This window comes from Aplidium turbinatum, chromosome 1, assembly GCF_918807975.1.
Source record: "Aplidium turbinatum chromosome 1, kaAplTurb1.1, whole genome shotgun sequence".
Lineage (NCBI taxonomy): Eukaryota > Metazoa > Chordata > Ascidiacea > Aplousobranchia > Polyclinidae > Aplidium > Aplidium turbinatum.
The window spans coordinates 45,163,183-45,184,580 of record NC_137472.1 but is presented as its reverse complement, the minus strand read 5'-3'; the positions used below and the strand labels follow the sequence as shown (position 1 = coordinate 45,184,580).

The following is a 21,398-nucleotide window of genomic DNA, read 5'->3' as shown; positions in this document are numbered from 1 at the left end:
ATGCCTATGTGTCTTATCCATCATCGATCCGAAACCGAATGATCTGCAGACTACACTTTTTTTCCAAGAACAAACGACTTTGGAAAAATCTGCGAAGACAATTTATCAGGTGCAGCCTATTTCAAAAGCAGCTGCCAGACATTGTCGACTCTTTGACAATGCTCCAAGAGCATCTCGGACACACATTAATCGACTAGTTAAAGAGAAACTGCTTGAACTTGTAATAACATAGCGTCATACGAAACAGTAACTCGGATACAAAACTTCTTGTTTCTGTGTTGTGTAAAAACATTAGACTACTGTTGCCTGTTGGTCCTTGGTGACATTACCAAAATTAGTGTTGGTGATGTCACCGTTCCTGTTCTCGTGTCAGATTTTGCTGAGTTTGAAACGTTGTAAGCCTACTGCAAGAGCATACCCAAAGTCGTTGAGGATAATTTAAGCCCGGTACCAATGAAGTCCAAGGGCCCCAAATGAAGACACTTCTAAGAAAAAGACACCATGTCCTAAAAATACGCGGCGGTTTATTCAACTTCACGGTTCCAAAAATACTCTGTCAAGTGTCAACGCTACTAGGTATAGCGATGTCTTAAGTGCGAACTGCACAACCCGAAAGTAGAACTATGATCGCTGATTTTTCACTTCTTCGGTCATAAAGTTTGATAATGATTGGTCAAACCACTGTAGGAGAACAGCTACTTTGGTTTGCGCATTCATATTTGTTCATCATGATGAGGCTCTATTGCAATAAGCTACGAAATCACTTACTTTTTACCCCAAAAGACATGACCTCTGACGTCTTTGATAAGCAATCTTTGTTTGTTTGTTTTATTATCTTTATCCTGCATTGCGGGAAAGCGGACTTGAGCGCTATGCATCGGTGTACGCCTTCCGACGTACACCTGACCCACGCTGCAGCCGACTGCAATGTCTGTTTCCGGTTGTCTACTCTATTTATGACTTAAATTTAGTACTACCCATTCCTCGAAATCGATCACTGGGTAGAGGCAATTATCGTAAAGTTTCTTGCCCAGAGAAACAACAGCAAGTGCGGGTGTCTGGAGTCGAACATGCAGGCTCTCGAATGCGAGCTCAACGCGCTAACCACTCGGCCACTGCTGCCGATGGGAGCAAACAATCAAATATAAAAGAATTGTATTTTTCATCCACTTAAATGTTCATGACAAAAAAGTATGTCCCGATGACAAAAACAAATACGGTGGGTTCAGGAGACAATGAATAAATCAAAGTTAACATTGATTCGTGCGAACGCCGAACGTACCTACCAAACGCAAATATTTTCTCACTTTCTCAAACGAATCAGGCAACAGAAGAATGCCTAATTTCATTATAATTTATACAAGGCCAACTCAAAGAAAGTCTTTGATTGTTCAATGGAAAGTAAGCCTATTGAATTGACATACAACTGCTACTGGGGATGTCAATGCAACCTAAAAGAATAGACTACGAAAAATTGTGGTATATATGCTAAATTATTATATGATTTTTTAAACTCGTTTTAAACAGATTTATGGTGGAAGATTTCTACAATAAGAATAACTTTTGCATAAACTAATAATCAAAATGGTAGATTGCTACACAGCTTTCACAGTGCATGATCAACGGTCACTGTATAGTGTATACGAATCAAACAAGGTGTTTTATGCAAGATTACACCACAAAATCACTACAGCTGTAAAGCAGTAAAAGGGATTTAGTACAAATATCCCAGATAAAAGCTGCCTTCACAAAACAATAAATAAAAGACAGGGATTAAAACATTTTTTGGCATTTGCTGGCTGGGGTTGTAAACTTTTTACCATTTCTATGATAATTGATGTTTTGGGTGTGTTTGCTTTGCAATAGCTGAAACACGATCACTCGACGCACGGAAACTCGATGTTTTCACAATATAAAACTACTTCAATGGCTCAAGATTTAGACAGCAAACATACACGCGAGTTGTCTCAGCGTACAAACCACACATGTCACCCTAACTCATCAATCTGTCTTCGTCTTTCCCATGGATTTCTTCGTTTGCGCTTTTGCCGTGGTCGTCGTAGTTTGAAATACCTGAAAAATAATATTATCAAGAGTCGTAATTCAATAATGTATTATCCTTCACTGTAAGATACGAGAACAGACCACAAAGCATTACATGAAGTCCGGCTACCAGGAATATCCAAAGTCCAATTTGTAATGTCAAGCCAAACCAGGCTAGTATTTTTTATTAAAAGGAAAATGCAGTTGGTCACTTAAAGAATTGTCATGCTTGATCGCTTTGCTTAGGAAAATGCAATTTACTGATGAAGTCACAACTTGTCTTAAATAAACACTGATCAGAAGACACTGCGGATTGAGAAAATATATTGTTTCCATGTTACCGCCCCAAGGACGCAAAGGATCTCAGTTTATTTATCAAAATCGCCATCAGCAATGACTTCTGCGAAATGCGTAAGCGGAGTAACGTAAAGGAGTGACCGCATCCTACATCCAGCCAGATCACCTCAGGCGCTATTAATGAAAGAAAAAGCGGACTAAACAGCCTTGCCAATGTAAACCTCACCTTCTTCAGGTTGCTCGTGGCCATAGCAACGAGAAAACCGGAGGCAGCATCTTTTGTGAAGAGGAAGATTCCAAGAGTCTGGAAACATCATGAGACAGAAGCCAGCGACGACTAACAAGGCAGCAACCAGGCGAAGTGCACTAAACACTTCTCCCCGGGCTATCATGTCCACAGCTGGAAATTGATACCGCATTGGGATTGTTAGATTTTTAAAATACGGTTGAATGGTGATTTACACAATTGAACTTGTACTCTTCCGAAGCGATTCTAGGTTAACTAAAACTAGGAAAAACTAAACAATAAAATACTAAGTTTTAAAATCTTCAACCAAGAAATGTCTGCAAACCTATGACGAAAAATTAGTCTAGTATCGAACTTCGTTATATAACTTACAACATACATGTTCCCCAAGCAGTTTGAGAAAATAAAAAGGCTAAACTATATGATGACCAAACTGAGCTGAACAGTGCCAAGCAAACAAAACCACAAGGGACATAACAAGGAGGACATCAGCCAACAAGACGTTAACTCGAGTTGCTGTTTCGAACTTCAAAATAACACGCGGTTATCGAAATTGAGACAGTCCATGAGTTGACTTCGTCGACTTACCAGCATTTAATGGAATTCCAAGCATCATTGATATAGATATGAACAGAGGATAAGTGAAAGCGATTCCAAAGTTGACAAGGAAGTTAAAAACTGCAAATGGTGAACATGCCATGTTATGACACATAACTTTGCAAAAGCAGCTACTCGAGATCAAAGATATGGGTTACAGATTTAATAAATATTGCACTGAGCACTCATAAAAGCGATAGTTCTGTTGAACATAGTCATGATTTTGCGAGTAGAAGGTTGCACATAGCTCGAAGCTGCAGGTTTTCGTCTGACTATCTTTAAGTTTTGTACCACCAATCAACTCTTACGGTTTTGTATTACAGTAGGCTACTTAACTTGGTAAACAGGTAAGCCTATTTTTTCAGGTTGCCAATCCAAAGCATAAGTTCGAAGTCATTGATATCTAAGATTGACAAGACACTTTTCTTGTGAAACAGTTATTTTTCTAAATTTCCTGAATTTCTTCCATTCGTTCTAAGTTGAATGATTTAGCTTACAGTTTATACGATTTATATTTCAGCATAAAAGAAATTCCTAAAGCGGCAGATAAAATATTATGAACAGACTATTAAAAGTCCGAAACCAGGCGTTAAGATAGGCTATTGTTCCCAGAAAGTAATTGGAACGAAAATTATCTGGTTGACTTGTTAGTTGCATTTACATACAATAAGCAAGTTTATCGCGAATAAAATGTGCTCTCAATGCTGCCAAGGTTACTCCCAAGCAACAATCTTCGTATCAGGAAATTAAAATTTTCAAAAAAGCAATTTCGTGAATATACCGAGCGAGAGAGATGCAGAACCGCAGAGATATTGCCAAGGTATATCAGAAGCTGCAATGTGTTCTACTCCAGTGAAGTATAAGATCAAGAACACAATCCACAATATCGTTGCGTTGGTTAGCCCCAGAAGGGAGAGAAACAACGAAACTTGTCCCAATCGTCCTTCTCCGATGACCCTTTTAAAAACGACCTGCCAACAAAACAAGGCAGTTGACTACTTCGTCATGAGTTGTGCTGTTTGCTCAGCTATTTTCGTTCGGGCCTTCTTACCTCAAATTGTAAGGCTGGTGGTTTCTCGTTAGGGTTCATCCATTTCCACAGATGTTTTAAGTTTAAAACTTATGAACACAATGAAACTTGTATTGTAGAACGGTAAGTTTAATACGAGGGCTTTTTTGTACCGACAAATTAAAGATAAACGCATAAAACAATAAACACATTCGTTTTGCAGTGTTGTTTTTTTTTTAATTGACAAAAAGTGTATTGGTTTTAACTCACTTTACAAAACAAACACAGTTGACATGAAGTTTAAACATATTGTAGTCTCTTTGTTCAAGATATAGTCCTAGTAGAACCAAGCCCAAAACAAAGTAATCTTTAAGATATGTATCATTGTATGTTTTTATTAACGTATCGGGAAAAAAATAGACTGCTAGTTCAATCAGCGATTGATTGGGGGAAGTTTTATGCTTGGAGCGAGAATGCCTCTTTGAATGCTTATCCCAATGGTAAAACCTTGAAGGATATAAACCGGCATAAATTAGGAAAAGGATAACATTCCGACTTTACTGGGTGAGAAAAACAAACGCATGAATACAGAAACGTATGTATTTAGAGTACAGATTGAAACTTTGATTAACAAACAAGCATAGCTTGGTCTCATATAATTCACTACATGACTTACTTTATAAATAGCAGCTCCTATGGCAGAGAAGAGAGCCATAATAATGCCCGGTACAAGATTTGAACTCTGGTTAAAACCATCAGCATAACCAAATAACACCACACCACCGATGCAGAAAAGTGAAGCTATTATCTTAAAAGAAATAAAACGTTTCAACAAAGCGCAAACGGTGACACCCTTCAAAGCAATGGTCTATAACACAGTAGTCCCCGCTTATTAAGCCCACAGTTAATATCCCCACTCGCTTATTAAGCTTAATTAGGTCCGGTCCGGAATTACTCCCATTCATTCCTGCAATAAAAAAAAGGCTTTATAAGCCAAAATTCGCTTGATAAGCCCAAAATCCCGCTTAATAAGCCTAATTTTCGATTATATTCGCTTGAATTTGTGTAAAAAGGCGTCACAATTTACTATTTTTCGTCTTGCTTTCGACAATTTTACGAGTTGTGACGCTGCTAACTCAGTTCTTAATTATTCACCTGTTTCGTCACAAACCGTTTAATCTGGATCTCATTTGACAGGGTTGAACAAAACACGGCTAGTTGCTGACACAACTTGCAAAAACGCAATTTTCGGAAAGAACCGATCGTTGTGTACAGTTGTACTTGTAGCAACTTATTTGTGTAGCAACGTATTTACAACAGTTTGTAGCAACTTATAGTTGTAGCAGCTTACAGTTGTAGCAGTTGTTAGCAACTTTTAGCCATGCTACAGTCGCCATAGTGAATTATACGTATACTGTAGAAATGACAGAAACTCGCCACCAGCTTAATAAGCCCAAAAGCGTCCAGTCTCAAGGTGGGCTTAATAAGCGGGGACTACTGTAATCAAAACTCATGAGTGATGACATAAATACATAATTGAATATGGTAAATATATTGCGGCAAACCTTTAAAACCGTTGTTTTATTGCGAAGCTTTGGCATGTAGGCTGTACCCATATTAAGCAGTAAAACATAACTTCACTATGTTTTACATTTTGTTATGCATATATAAAGCTACCTATCACATATCGTTTTGAAAATACAGCGTTATGTGACATGATTAAGTGTGTTTTAAGCTATTGAAAAGTGGCTGTACCAAATTTCAATTGGCAACTGGGAATGAGATTGCTTTAAGTATTCGTCTTTTAGCGGATTAAAATCTTTGTTTAATGCAGTAGCCTATATCAAGTTAAATTCCAAGTGCTCCCATTGGTTTGTACCAGCTGTCTAGTTTTCTAAACATTGGATCATTACCACCGAAAGCAATATATTGATATCTTCGAAGTAGGAAGAAAACGTAGCAATTAATCACAAACCACCGTGTTATTAGTATATCTTGCACTTATTGACACTGCATACTTACTGATTAGTTTATAATACAAAAGGCTTCGTGGTAAACTAAGTATATCAGATGTCGTACTCTGTGCCCCAAAGTACATGACGTTGGTCGTTGATGCTTAGAATAAGTACAATAACAGTAACACTGTATATTCTTTCCTCCATTTAGGGTGAAAACGACTAGCTTCATCTCAGCCATGTTAGCGCTTAGAAGTGCGTAAGCGGTATAACCACTAGCTGCGAATACAGTTGCCAATAGAAATGCTTTTGTAAAAAAACATGGGCTTACTATCAACTAGCAACATGTCACCTTGAAATGAGTTCACTAAAAGAACTTCATATTTATTTCTTACAAAAGTTATTACAAGTGAAAGCCAACGGAATATTAACTGAAACTTAGTTTTGAGTTTTGCTGTGATACTTTGCAATTCTAATTTTGATTTACAAGTTTCTTAACCATAAGCAAAAACGTTTACATCTTATTGTACGGTTAATTGGTCACCAAAAAAATAATCGAGAAAGACCTTCTGAGAACTTTAAGCGAAGAAGTCCTTCACCAAACACCTTTCTGAAGATCAAAGAAAATTGGCCGAAAACCGAAATGATGTACACCCTTTATTGACGCTATTTTCTAACCAAACGCGAAGATATGATGCTTAGTGATACATCTCTCGATTTTCACTGTTGGCGTTTCTCAGAGTACCCAAAATAACAGGTGCAGTAGTGCACAATATCAGTTTCTCCGAGTTACATTCTCCGGCTGCGACATATTCACTTACCCTTGTTGTGTAAAAAAGTTCTCCAAGCAAAATAAAGGAAAATGCGTAAACAAATGCAACATTGGAAGCTGATATAGCTGAGGCGTCTGTTGCAGCGATGTAAGTTAAAGAGAACACGTAGAGATAGTTGACCCCAATCCAGAGAACGTTGAAGGGAAAAACTTTGTAAAATACTTCGATAACTTTGATATCGTTGGGACCAAAGATGTGACGGGAGTCACTGAAAAAAAAAAAAGAGAGATGCAAACATCGACATTTGAGGCAATGACGAATAGATTGGTTAATGGTTATTTTGGAAAATAGTAATTGTACTGTATTTCATGTAGGCTACAGTATAACGCTACATTCGGCTGGCACTTATCCGGCAACGGAACTACCGGCAACTTTCCTCTAGGAACCTTGGTGAACCAACCTGTTTACAAACTCTTGTGCAGTGGCTGCGCAAAGCATATTTTCGAATTTTAATGGCTTAGCCTATTACTGTATTAGGGCAATTCTTTTTTGACTCATCAAAAAATTAGAATTTACAGATTATGTAAATATTTGCCAAAATTATTTCCTTGAAGTCAAAAACGGTTTTCGCTCAGTTGATTGTCTCTTAATTTGTTTTTGCTTCACATAGTCTAAACATAGTATCTTTAATTTAGAAAAATGTATTGAATAATTTTTGACAGTGATTTGCAATTAGGCTACGCTACAGCAGCTCATTTCCCTTTTTAAAATAGGCTAGTCTTGTGTTTAGGTTTTAGCCCTTCTTTTTACCCTGTGTTTTACCTGAACAGTTCAAAATTAATGTTCTCTCAGCAATGTTCGAGACGACTTGTTTGTTTTTTTTAAATGCTGCTAAACTTTCATAGTTTGCCATTTTTTGAGATGCAAAAATATCATCTACGCACAACAAAATTCGCATGCACATGAAAGAGTTTTGCAGAAACCCGAATTGTTTTCGTCCTATGCTGCCAATCAATACACTGTGACAAGCGTCTCAGAGTGGAAAGCCAACGGTCGTCAGCGAATCACCAAAGAATGTTCTTAATAACGGATACTGCCGACGCCAAAACACCAACACAGTTCTTCTTCATTCCAAGTTCAAAGAACTTTAAGGTAAGTTGGCTGAGGTACAATACATGTACATTTGTACAACTGCCCTGAGAAAGAGCGCGATCTTTTTCAAGAGGCTGACAACCTCATTGCAACAGTCAAGGCTGTGACAGTGAACAACAAGCGCCAGCGCTACCAATTTGACGTGACAAGCAGACCGCTACAGTCAGTGCTTACTCGCTGGAAAGCGTGAGTAAATGCTGTAAAGTAGCCAACTACGCCAAGAACCTCATGGCAGTGCACGACATTGCTAACTCGTTTGTAAGCGATTGTGTTTTGGTAAAACGAGCAAAAGAAACTGTGAATGAGTGAAAAGTTAGAGAGTCTCTGGTCAAAATCCACCGTGACTACCAAGTGTTGCAGCAACTTATCACGAAGATGGAGAGCTCCAAGTACACGCAGGCCCGGATTTAGGGGGGGCAGTTGCCCCGGGCCCTCCGACTTTTGAAGGGCCCTCCAATGTGGAAAAAAATGTGATTTTGTGTTATTTTTTCCTTTTGGCCTTTAAAGTTTCTGCAAAATGCTGTGTAGTACTGGACTGATGCTACTGTAGACGTAGAGATGATTTTTCGCGCCGTAGGCGCAAAAATTGTTTTGCACGGGGGGCCCCCCGATTCAAAAGTGCCCCGGGCCCCCCATCAGCTAAATCCGGCCCTGTACACGCATAAAGAAGCTAACGCCGATATCTCGAAGTTAGATTTGAAACAAGACTGCGCGAAAATAGGTTCTTATCTCAAGAAGTGCATGATGAAAGACTGCGAAGGAGACAACATTCGGTTGGAAGCAACAGTTGTGTCACCAGCTCAACTTTAGTGCTGTCATCCAACAACTGCTGCAAAACAGTCTTTCTTCATTCTTGGCAAACTGCTTCACAAGGACAGACTGCAAATACCAGAAAATGTAGGATGGTGTCTCTCGTTGCAGAACAATGAATTTTAAACTGTGCTACAATAATGCGTTCTTTAATACGAATTGTTGCTGCGTCAAAAGAAGAGCTTTTACACTAAAAACTTCACAAAATTTTTAAAATTTTGATCAAAATTTCTTGCTTTTTTATGGATCTTTAATTTGAATTCTTCTGATTTACCAAATTTATATGTCGTTTTTCATATTCTGACGTTAGGGAACGTTCAAATATTACGTAACGCCTTCGAGGGGGAGGGGGTTTATGCAAAGCGTTACGTTAGCGTCACATCGGGGGGGAGGGGGTTCAAGCAAAACGTTACGTAACGCTTTCGAGTACGGAATGGTAGTTTTTTGTGCTGAATTTGTAGTGAAAAAGCGTTACATGGGGGAGGGGGGGGATTGAAAAAAGCGTTACGTTGGCGTTACATAGGGGAGGGGGGGGGTCAGAGGGGGTTCAAGCAAAACGTTACGTAACGCTTTCGAGTACGGAATGGTAGTTTTTTGTGCTGAATTTGTAGTGAAAAAGCGTTACATGGGGGAGGGGGGGATTGAAAAAAGCGTTACGTTGGCGTTACATAGGGGAGGGGGGGGTCAAAAATTCGGAAAAAAAGCGTTACGTAATATTTGAACGTTCCCTTAGCTCCTGAAAAGAGTCAGACGAAAACCTGCAGCTTCGTGGTATGTGCAACATCACAAACACCTTCGAAGAATCACAGAATTCCACGCGTTTGTTATGAAGTTATGCATTAAAGTCTATGTAGAAGTTATGAGTTAGCCTATGTTTACGATTACCGCATGGAAATGAGATTTGGCAATATCGATTTTTATGCCATATGTTCAAGAAATGGAGCAAAAACTGAGAGCAAATCAAACGTTCGTTCGAAATTTTCTCGTTTTGCTTCAAGTCTAACCAAGTTTCAACCTCCAGATTAGAACACAGGCTTGGTTTTTGGCTTGTAACTGTAATCTATAGGAAGTTATACCTCATCGATACCCAAAATCCCGTTCGCGTTTGTGACAGGAAAGTAATCAAAGAATAGACAGGAAAGCACAATATCATCCAACATGTTCCAAACCATGTTGTGAAAAATGGAGCATTAAACTCTTGAACAGCACTTTGGGCAAATTGCTGCGCACCTACCCATGAAATGGCCAAGAAAACAACGATTAGCAGACCTGCAAAAAACACAAAACATAAACAAACAACGGCGATGGTTCCGGCGAAATAGCAGTTAGGATTTTTTAAGTCAATGGAGAAGTTTTAACGCATCCACATTGTCACAAACAGTACGTTCCTTAATTAACAGTGTAATACAGAAGAAACACCATCCTTTGAACACACGGGGCGACTAAATGAAAGTATATAATAAACATTTGTTGTAAAATGCGGGAAGTTTCTTACAAACAAGTTAATTAATAATCATAATCACTTAAACTGTCAGTGGAGAGATACTGCTATGAAACTTGCAGCTTAGCTTCGTCTGCAAATAACGCCAGGCATTACACTTGGTCAGACAAACCAAAACTTTTGCAAACATTAAAACTTGTCTACATCGACTCACTTGAAGGCAGAGTTTTATTCATCTACATTACACCATGCAAACGAGGCCAACACAGCACTAAAAAGTCATTTCGCAATAAAAGTTATCAAACACAGAATGAGTTTAGCCTAAAGTATACTAACAAAACAAATAGTTTTACAACCCACAGGTTGAGAAACATAGTGCTGCAGATCCATTTATACGAAAGTTTCTCAGCGTGTCACCCTATGTTCGTGGGTATTTAATGTGTTTTCTTGCCATCGCACCTCTTTAAAATTGGGAGTTAAATTTTCTTCTTAATTTTTAGAATCTGCATTTATAGCAAGGGTTTGATCAACTATGCTTTTGTGTTATTGTTTGGGTTAGATGTAGTTATTTCCTGCTCGGCCACCACGAAGAAGCCAACCGTGCCTGATCAACGAAACGTCAGAATGAATGTCAATAACAACATTCTGTGATAGCTTTTCGTGAAACGTGATTTTTACGTGATAGCTTTACGTGAAACCACTATACCTTACTTAACAAGGTGGATCGCTGAAGTGACCAGTAACCATGAGCAGATTTTACTTTGACCTAAATTAGTGCCACTACAGTGTGATCATTACTCTTTCAAATTTGATTATTTTTGCCAAAAGCAACACAGAAAACCCCACTGTCACACACGTTGTTAAAAAAATAATTAGCATATCACACCCGTGCTTCTTCGGCAATGATTTCCATGCAATTACTCAAAACTAAATAATGTACCAGTCCAATACTCAGAATGGCGGACAATGAGTAAAGTGACGGTTGTGGAGAATTCGTTATAACAATGAACGTTTATCTAACACGAACTTGACAAACATCAAATCACCAAAGAAAATTTTTTTTCGAATATTGTAACCCGTTTAAGGAACAATTGATATTTCATGGTAGACTTTGTTTTTCTTTATCTCAACACGCCATTCAATAAGTTCAAAGATGATTATTAGAAACTCTCTGTACAGTACGTTAGTATCTGAGTAAATGAAACTTAGCACATTGTTTTAAAGTTTTGTTGGGAACTGTAACTTATCCCAGAAGCCATTTTGTTTGGATCATCATCATCATTAAGTTCCTTCCTCTCGTCGAGGGTTGGAGGCAATGAGACGCCAAGTTTCTCTGATTGTAAGATTTTTCTACTGCAGTTTTGTAGTTAAGTCCTGACCAGTCTTTAATATCATTAGTCCAAATTCTTGGTGGTACGCCCCTATTTTGTTTGCCATTCTGTTTGTTTAGATAAAAATATATATTATAATTGATAACGTAACTGTGATTTCATTTTAAGAGCAGAGATTTTAATTAAACTTTTTCAAATTTTCCGTATGCAATGCATGTAAAATTTTATATCTATTGTAAACTGCACCTTTGAAGTATGTGTAAATTAGCACCTGCATTTTAAAGAAAAGCAAAACATAAGTTTTAAGTCATAAAACATGACTTTTTGTAGTAACTTTAACATCTTTGTACAAACACTCCATATAAATACTTTTTCCATTCGCTTTGATACCTTTATGTAATACAAGAATTCATGATACATATTTATGCAACAGTACCAACTTCAAAAGTTTTAACAATGCAACATGGAAGGTAACTAGGACACTAGGTATGCTTGTAACTCATGGTTCTATGGAAAGTGGAAGCTATAAACAACGTTCATAACTTTGTATAGCCTACCTCACAAATAGCAATTTTAATTGTGTTCAAAAAAATACAAAAATAAAAACTAAAATTAGGTGGCTGGTTAAGATTTGATAAATGATCAAATCTGTTTATGCTAGGCACTGCAAGTAATGCAATTACACAAAAGTGCAGAAAATGTAAAAACAACGTTGGTTAAATGCTGGAAATCCGTAGTGCAGGTGGCAACACCGGTAGAAGGAAAATATTTGTCCTTTTTAGAGTGAAACCAAGTGTTTTGCAGCGATGACCACAGGCGTCGACTTTTCAAAAAACCTTGGGGGGCGAGAAAGGTGATGACGTCATAACCATAACGCTATTTCACTCAATTAAAATAGTCTTTGATTAAGCTTAGTGTCGTGTTTATATTGTCACCTTGGTGACAAACCGAATTTATTAGAACCGCTGCTTGAAACGATTAGTTTTACTTACGCATGCCGTACGCCCAGTCGTAAAAATTTTGATATTGTTAGCTCATAATTGAAACAGTTGGAAAACAAGCCGATTCATATCCTTTTCGTGTGAGTGAATAACAAGAATCAAGACAGTGAAGTTATGTTGAGTCATAATTGATCTCCGAGCGGGAAGACCTCGTTGAAAATAGCGCGTCTAATTTAGCTGGTTTACTTATTTTTGCCGTGAATAGTATTAGTTACGTGACTATTCCAGCAGCGTAAGTTACTCCACGATCTACTTTGAAATTTCCTTACCGTATGTGAATGCCAATACTTAGATGAACCCTCAAATGGTAGTGTTGGGAATGAGCTATTCGACTTATACATGGGGGAAGGAAATTTCACCGATTTTCAGCTCAAAAGGAGGGGTTCGACTTATACACGAAATCGACCTATAGGCTACTCGAGTACATACGATAGTGCAGGAGTGTACACTGTACATTGATGAGTGTATGAGATGTATATATTTTCACAATATATACACCATCAATACAGTGCTTAATGCTTATTGAAGCAAAACACGGAGGACAGTTTTGAAAAATGCATTTTTTCTTTGAGCTGTATTCACGTAATTGTTCGTTGTGTCGTAGTTTCAACTCGATAAAGTTTGTTAAAATGGATTTCATGTTTGAAGTCACAGAAAATCTAACAACATTTGGATAACTCGTGAAATGAGAAAAAACATTCACCCTCGCATTCGCTTTTTCGTTACCACGCGTTTTGACATTGAAGTTGTTCCTCACGCGCGGGAAGGGAACGTTCAAATATTACGTAACGCTTTTTTTCCGAATTTTTGACCCCCCCTCCCCCATGTAACGCCAACGTAACGCTTTTTTCAATCCCCCTCCCCCATGTAACGCTTTTTCACTACGAATTCAGCACAAAAAACTACCATTCCGTACTCGAAAGCGTTACGTAACGTTTTGCTTGAACCCCCTCCCCCCCGATGTGACGCTAACGTAACGCTTTGCATAACCCCCCCCCTCTCCCTCGAAGGCGTTACGTAATATTTGAACGTTCCCGAAGATAAGCAGTGTGTGACTGTAAGCGTGCGTGGCTGCGTGCCATGCGCATCTCAGTAATAATTCACGTTCCAGAGAAAGCCATACGATCAGCTGCTGTTTTGCGGGCAAGAGCAACGTAGGCTGTTTTTCGCTTTCGGCATTCTTTAAGTCCGTTTAAATGATCTAAATCTCTTTCACGAAATGTTTTATCTTTGAAACACCACTTGTAGAGCCATTTTTGTTGCCCCTCAACCATAAATTTACGGGGGGCGACGCCCCCGCCCCCCAAAAGTCGGCGCGTATGGCGATGACACTTTAGAAATTTGGTTTCTCATTACTATCCTTTCAAAGAAAAAAAAGTACATTTTGCCAAGAGCTCAAAATCAAAATTACAACAGCTTCCGGTCGATATTGTAGGTTTGCGCGGTTGCGCGCTGGCAAGGCCTGTCTATATCGATTACTATGGCATACACTAATTACACTATACACATACAGTATACCCGGTTGACCAACACTGATCCAACGTATGGATTGCAATTTTTCTAAACATCTCACAACAATGCAGACTGTCAATAACGACAGTTTAACGAGTGCAAGTCGCACCTATTAGAGTTTTTCGTGTCGACTCCGAACCAAACCTTCTTTCACCCTCACCATCTATTGATTGCAGTTCGCTGGGCTGCATTTTCTTTTCTAAACAGAAAGAAATTAAGCTCAACCAGCCGTAATAACTTTTTTAAACCATGTCAAACTCTAACAAAATAATAGATGAAATAAACCAGCAAAAATGTGAATTAGTTACAGTGTCAGTATAGCCTATAATACATAAATATATAAATTTAAGCTCTCATCACAACAAAGCGGCTGTCAGGAAAAGATAAAGGTATGTACTAAAACAAATTATGTAAAACGGCAATAGCAAACAATGGTACTAGAAAAGTTAGACATTGCAGTTTCTTTCACAAACTTTTATTTTCTACTTTACTAAACACAGTAATGCATCACAGTGCATTTCTAAATTACACTATTTTTTCACAACAGACACCCCCGACATAAGAAAGCATTATATTGTTTAAAACATTGCTACTTCATTCAAACTGGTTTAGGTTGAGCTGGCACATAAGTCTGTGCAGTGTGCACATCTAGCTGGTCATTACACAGTGAGGCTAGCAGCACACATTTAATAAATTTATCAGGCACGAGTGTGATCATGAAAGCTTGCATGAATAATCAGCAAAAACTCAAAAACGCTTATATCAGCAAAGTAACTGGCAGATATGCCTTACTTTCACATGACATAGCATAGACAGGTTTGATTTTGGTAATGCAGAGTTTTAACACGTTTGCTTATTCAATAGCTGGGCTGAGATTCACAAAAAAGTGAAACCAGCCAAAAATACTGCATTAATATCGCAATCAAGTCCATGTTAACGGCCAATGAAGTTTCGGTAATTTATACGAAACCAAAAATGTAATTAAGTGTCAAGCAGAATTAATGAACGTTATTTCAATAAAGATGGTGAAAAATCCATAAATAAAAAGCCATTGCAGTGCTCAGTACATATCATGACCGTTCAAATAGAAACCATTTCTCATAAAAAGAGAACTAATCATAATATAAGTAAAAGTACAGTATTATACTTTAATAAGAATGATATTTACTGATGAAGCTACACTTGTGAGGATGAAGCCCTGCAAGTGCAATACGCTTGAATCTACCAATTTAGTATCGTAGCCTACTCTCTGTTTTTTTGTTTTGTTTTTTGTCGCACTACCCATTCTTTCGGATTATTTGTAAATTTAAAAGAAGATTTTAAATGAAAAGTGTAGTGACAAGGTTGTATTTTGAAACTTTAATGACATTTCACTGATATATTTTGATTGACATTTCTGAATTTCTCAATCACCTTCAAACAACACAAGATACAGAATACTTTGTCAGCAATGAGGAACCACAGTTTTGTAGACTTGTGTTGTATAAAAAAAATTGAAATGGGAATTCTATTATCGACACAATAATCTAATCATTAAACCAATTATTTGGTACTTTTTATTTGACAGGTAGTACTGAGCAATTAATGTTACAATTGAATAAGGACTTAAAAGTGTTAGTGAATAAACGCTTTCATTAATGCAATTTGAATCATCACACAATAGGTGAAGTTTTACCATGCAGTGTTATAGTCAATACTGTAGTATGAAATGGTATAAAATGAGACTTTCAAGATCAAAATAATCTGTATAAATCATGCTAAACAAAAACTTTTTTCATGTTAATACTTACAGTTCAAAGCAATGATATTGAAAAACTGATGGAGATGAACACGGTTCAACAATACAAACTGCAGATGTGCTGTTTAACAAGTTCACCTTGTAATAATTATGATTAAATGTGCCAGTAGTAAACTACAAACTGACATTTAAAAAGACCAAATAGCCTTCAATGAAGTCATTCTCATTTGACACTTGATAAAGCTAGGTATTGAAAAATGTTACTGAAAAGTAAGTGTAGCTATCAAAGGTGCAATAGCTAATGTGGTCTCTACAAGGGGATCACATGGTTCTTTCACCCACCTTTCACAAACTGCAAAAATAGTGAACAGTGTGCAATGCAACAGCTTACTCAAGCACTCTGAAATGTGTGATCCAAGCTCCTAGTCTCCTTGCAATTTTGCTTTTATACTTACCATCCACACAATCACTGATAAGACTCACACAAAACAGTGCCTATTCTGATATTATTTTTGCAGGCAATACACACTGTGAACAAGACGAGCGTACTTGCTTGGCTGTGACAAGGATTTTGTGTCAAATTTCATTTTGTAGAGCAAATCAAGACGTATGTTTTATCAGTAAAAGACAAAGTTATTTCAGCAGCTGAGTGCTTCACTTTATATCATAGATGGTGCGGTTCTAAGTGCAGTAGGCCGGCTTTGAAGCCGCCAATTCCAACATGTATTGCGCCTTTATAGGCACTTTTTTCACTTTGCTTTCTTAAGGAATGCAACTTTGATTATTTATTGGTTTCAGCTTATGTTGAATGAGATTACTGTAAGTTTTTTCATGAGACTTAAAATTACAAAAAAAACTTCAAGAATAGGCATGGGTTTGGGTTATTCTAAAATGGTAACACATTACGGTACGGTAGCTTACTACATGTTGGTATTCCAATTTCCACTTAAAATATGTGCAACAGATGTCACTTGACATTGTACCTAATGTGAAAACTGCAAGTTTTGAAAGGTGGTTTGTAATCCTATAAAATTCCATTGTGGATAATGTGGATCTCAAATTGAGAATTGCTGGAAAAAAAGTACTGATATGCTAAATTCTATTTTTTGTGGAATAGATTAACCTCAAACCTGTCTACAGTACATCGAAAAAAAAGCATGACCTGTAAAGCAAAATACTTCCAGCTCATAGTCTGCACAATTGCAAAATAAGATATCAGTGGCATATCAATTACCTGAAGATTCATACTTAAAAGATGTTCCTTTGAAAGCTGTTTCACACTGAACTTCATCAACACAACATTTTTCACCACCCATTTGATTTAATAGTTTTAACTAATTAATGTATAAAATGTCTAGGAATATATTATACATCAGAACATACAAAAAAGGGTCATAGTCTACTATCGACAAAGCAAATTCAACAAATCTAAAGGCTACATAAACAATACCAGAGATGTGAAGAAAGCGATAACTTTGAAAAGTAGTTCCAGGTGTACAATGTTTGGTGCTTTCATCAATATCTTACGGGTGATACATTTTAACTGTTGTTGTGAAGAATGCAACCTAATTCGTACCATGAACAATTTGTACCATGAACAATTTGTACCGTCAGTTTGTACCTTGAAAAGATCGAGAGAAAAAATTAAAAAAGCCTAAGTCGCTGATTGCAGTTTCCGCAAACGTTTTAAAATTTTCCGCAAACAAACAAAAACTCTTAGGATCATAACCAGAAATTTTAAAATGTTTGCGGAAACTCCGATCAACCCTAACTCTTTTAAAATGTTTGCGGAAACTACGATCAGCGACTTTGACAAACTCTTAGGATCATCACAGGAATTTTTAAAATGTTTGCGAAAACTGCGGAAAAACGGAAACTGCGATCAGCGAATTCGGCTTTGTTCTATTTTATTTTCTTGATCTTTTCAGTTTGTTTGTTTGCTGATACCGATACCCTAACCCTTTTAAAATGTTTGCGGAAACTCCGATCAACCCTAACCCTTTTAAAATGTTTGCGGAATCTGCGATCAGCAACTTCAGCAAAATCTTAGGATCATTACCAGAAATTTTAAAATTTTTGTGGAAACTGCAGAAAAACGGAAACTGCGATCAGCAATGTTCTATTTTTTTTTCTCGATACCCTAACCCTTTTAAAATGTTTGCGAAAACTGCGATCAGCAACTTCGGCTTTTTTCAATTTTTTTTCTCGATCTTTTCTAGGTACGAACTGACGGTACGAATTGTTCATGGTACAAATTAGGTTGCACCCTGTTGTGAATGGCTTTCAAAATTAATGTTTTCTGATATGTGTTTTAGGTGTCTTTGTCATTTCAAACATCGAAATTCAAAGACTACCGGAGCTCTGCACCACTTGAGAAGCAGTGCATTTAAATGCAACGGCAATTTTTTCAGGGCCTTGTTTGTGTTGTTTTTATCTTAAGTAAACGCAAAAACATGATAGTAATTAGCAGATTTTTAAAAACACAATCTTTCGGGATGCCGAGAGCAAGACTTTGGATGCCAGGAAGAAACTCTGATAAGCTATGCTAAATCACCAAAAAAATAAGGCAGTGGCCATTTGACCGGCTCCGGTCTTTGAATCTGAAACACTATTTGACCGGCCATGACGTCACTATATAGGCACTTTTTTCTTTTTCTCTTTTGAAGCAAAGGATGAGAAGGGAAGAAAAAAGTGCCTATATAAGTTCTAAATTCGACAAGTTTAATGAACTGGCTCAGTGGCACGTACGGTAGTTCTCCGGCTACAGTTCCAGAGGGAATGAGTTCGATACTACCTAGAAGCGTTCTTTTTTTCTTCCTAATTTTTTTAAATGAATAATAAAGTTAGAGTATTTTTAATTTGCTGGAATTTGAGAAACTCTCTGGGTAATTTTCAGTTTGTCATAAGAGGATGTGACCATGTTTGCTGAACGACGCATTACATTTTTGCTCTCAACAAGTTAGTTTGGTGGCGGTAAAAAGTTATAATTATACAATAGCCTACTTCTTAAAAAAAAATGGTTTCATCAATGTCAAGTTTACTTTTAGGCAGTGTTTTTTAGCAGGCAATTTAGTTTGAAGTAAAATGCTTCTGGGTAGTATCTAACTCATACCCTTGGGGATACCAGCCCGAGAAACATCGCATGCGCCGCTGATTCAGTTGAACAAAACTATTGAATTTCTAACTTGTTGAGAGCAAAAATGTAATGCGTCATTCGTCAAACACGGTCACATCCTCTTACGTAATCTTGTATAGTTTTTTTTCACATGTGCTGATGATGCAAAATAAAAGAACTTCTCTCTTACGACAAACGGAAAATTACCCATAGAAATTCTCAAATTCCAGCAAATTAAAAAAACCCTCAATTTATTACTCATATTTGAAAAGACATAAAAAATTGGGCTGTGGGCTACTCAAATTAAAAATTGACCACAAAAATGCAGCAGCCTAACGATTCAATCACATTTATTTAAAAAAAAAAAGCACTTTCAGATAGTATCAAACCCATTTCCTCTGGAACACTAGCCGGAGTACTATCGTACGCGCCACTGACCCAGTTCATTAAAATTGTCGGATTTAGAACTTATATAGGCACTTTTTTCTTCTCTTGTTGTCTTTTGCTTTGAAAGAGAAAAGAAAAAAAGTGCCTATATAGTAACGTCATGGCCGGTCAAATAGTGTTTCAGATTCAAAGACCGGAGCTGGTCAAATAACCACTGCCAAAAAGTAAAGAAGCTTAGACGCCTGCAATGTCTCTACAAGTATGCAAACCTGTAGGCTAAGGATTATGCTTGGATAAGATGCTGTTCAGTTTGATAAACAGATTCCCACAAATAATCTCTCCAAAATTGAAAGGTACTGGTAATACTTTGTTTGGATGTATACTCTATAAACTCAAGCTGCAACTAAACCTAAATCAACGCATCAAATTAGATAAGAATTATGGACATTTCGCTAACAAGTACGGTATGTTTGCAACAAATTAACTCCAGGCTACACAAATGAAACAACAGCAGACTGTATCGCTCATGCGTGGAAACGATAAACTAAGCAACAAGCATAGGTGTAGCAACTTTACGGGATGCAACCTAATTTGTACCGGATGCAACCCAGTTCGTACCATGAACAGTTCGTACCGTCAGTTCGTACCTTGAAAAGATCAAGAAAAAAATTTAAAAAAAGCCGAAGTCGCTGATCGCAGTTTCCGCAATCATTTTAAAATTTCCCCCTGAAAAGATCGAGAGAAAAAATAGCTCAAAACCGAAGTCTGCTGATCGCAGTTTCCGCAAACATTTTTCCGCAGTTTCCGCTATCTCTAACCATAGAGTAATCTATGCTCTAACCCTAACCGTCGCTGATCGCAGTTTTCGCAAAATTTTTTCCGCAGTTTCCGTTAACCCTTAGTCCTTACCCTAATTCTAACCATAGAGTAATCTATGCTCTAACCCTAACCCTCGCTGATCGCAGTTTCCGCAAACATTTTTTCGCAAAGTTTTTCCGCAGTTTCCGCTAACCTTTACCTTAACCATAGAGTAATCTCTGCTCTAACCCTCGCTGATCGCAGTTTTCGCAAACGTTTTTCCGCAGTTTCCGCTAACCGCTGTTTCCGCTTAACCTAACTCTAACCATAGAGTAATCTATGCTCTAACCCTAACCCTCGCTGATCGCAGTTTCCGCTAACCGCAGTTGCTGCTAACCCTAACCCTCGAGTTTGTTTCAAATTGTTTGGGGAAACTCCGATCAGCGACTTCGGCTTTGTGCTATTAAACTGCGATCAGCGACTTCGGCTTTGGGCTATTAAACTGCGATCAGCGACTTCGGCTTTTTTTAAATTTTTTCTCGATCTTTTCAGGGTACGAACTGACTGTACGAATGGTTCAAGGTACGAACTAGATTGCACCCATTTGTACCATGAACCATTCGTACCGTCAGTTCGTACCTTGAAAAGATCGAGAGAAAAAATTAAAAAAAGCCGAAGTTGTTGATCGCAGTTTCCGCCAACACTTTTAAAATTTTCCGCAAACAAACAAAAAATCTTAGGATCATTACCAGAAATTTTAAAATGTTTGCGGAAACTCCGATCAACCCTAACCCTTTTAAAATGTTTGCGGAAACTCCGATCAACCCAAACCCTTTTAAAATGTTTGCGGAAACTGCGATCTGCGACTTCGGCAAACTCTTAGCATCATTACCAGAAATTTTAAAATGTTTGCGGAAAAACAGAAACTGCGATCAGTGATGTTCTATTTTTTTCTCTCGATCTTTTCAGTTTGTTTGTTTGCGGAAACACCCCAACTATTTTAAAATGTTTGCGAAAACTCCGATCAACCCTAACCCTTTTAAAATGTTTGCGGAAACTGCAATCAGCGACTTCGGCAAACTCTTAAGATCATTACCGGAAATTTTAAAATGTTTGCGGAAACTGCGGAAAAACGGAAACTGCAATCAGCGATGTTCTACTTTTTTTCGTGATCTTTTCAGTTTGTTTGTTT

General features: G+C 37.6%; 1 protein-coding gene across 1 annotated transcript; it reads right to left on the bottom strand.

Moving 5' to 3' along the window:
* Positions 1-1,138: 1,138 nt before the first annotated feature.
* On the bottom strand, positions 1,139-17,262 carry LOC145770622 (solute carrier family 35 member F4-like). Its single transcript, XM_082582316.1, has 9 exons — positions 17,141-17,262; positions 14,278-14,367; positions 9,960-10,152; positions 6,970-7,189; positions 4,870-5,001; positions 3,966-4,155; positions 3,176-3,265; positions 2,567-2,740; positions 1,139-2,073 (listed from the first exon to the last, which is right to left on the bottom strand). The coding sequence occupies exons 1-9, from the start codon at positions 17,220-17,222 to the stop codon at positions 1,994-1,996; spliced, it is 1,251 nt and encodes a 416-aa protein (XP_082438442.1). The 5' UTR covers positions 17,223-17,262; the 3' UTR covers positions 1,139-1,993.
* Between the last annotated feature and the right edge of the window lie 4,136 nt (positions 17,263-21,398).

Excerpts from the sequence above, each read along its gene's own strand:
- LOC145770622 (XM_082582316.1), bottom strand. The coding sequence starts at position 17,222 with ATGGGTGGTGAAAAATGTTGTGTTGATGAAGTTCAGTGTGAAACAGCT. Across the intron at positions 14,368-17,140 it reads TTTTAAGTATGAATCTTCAG|AAAAGAAAATGCAGCCCAGC; the intron begins GTAATTGATATG and ends CTTTCTGTTTAG. Across the intron at positions 2,074-2,566 it reads CCACGAGCAACCTGAAGAAG|GTATTTCAAACTACGACGAC; the intron begins GTGAGGTTTACA and ends ATTATTTTTCAG.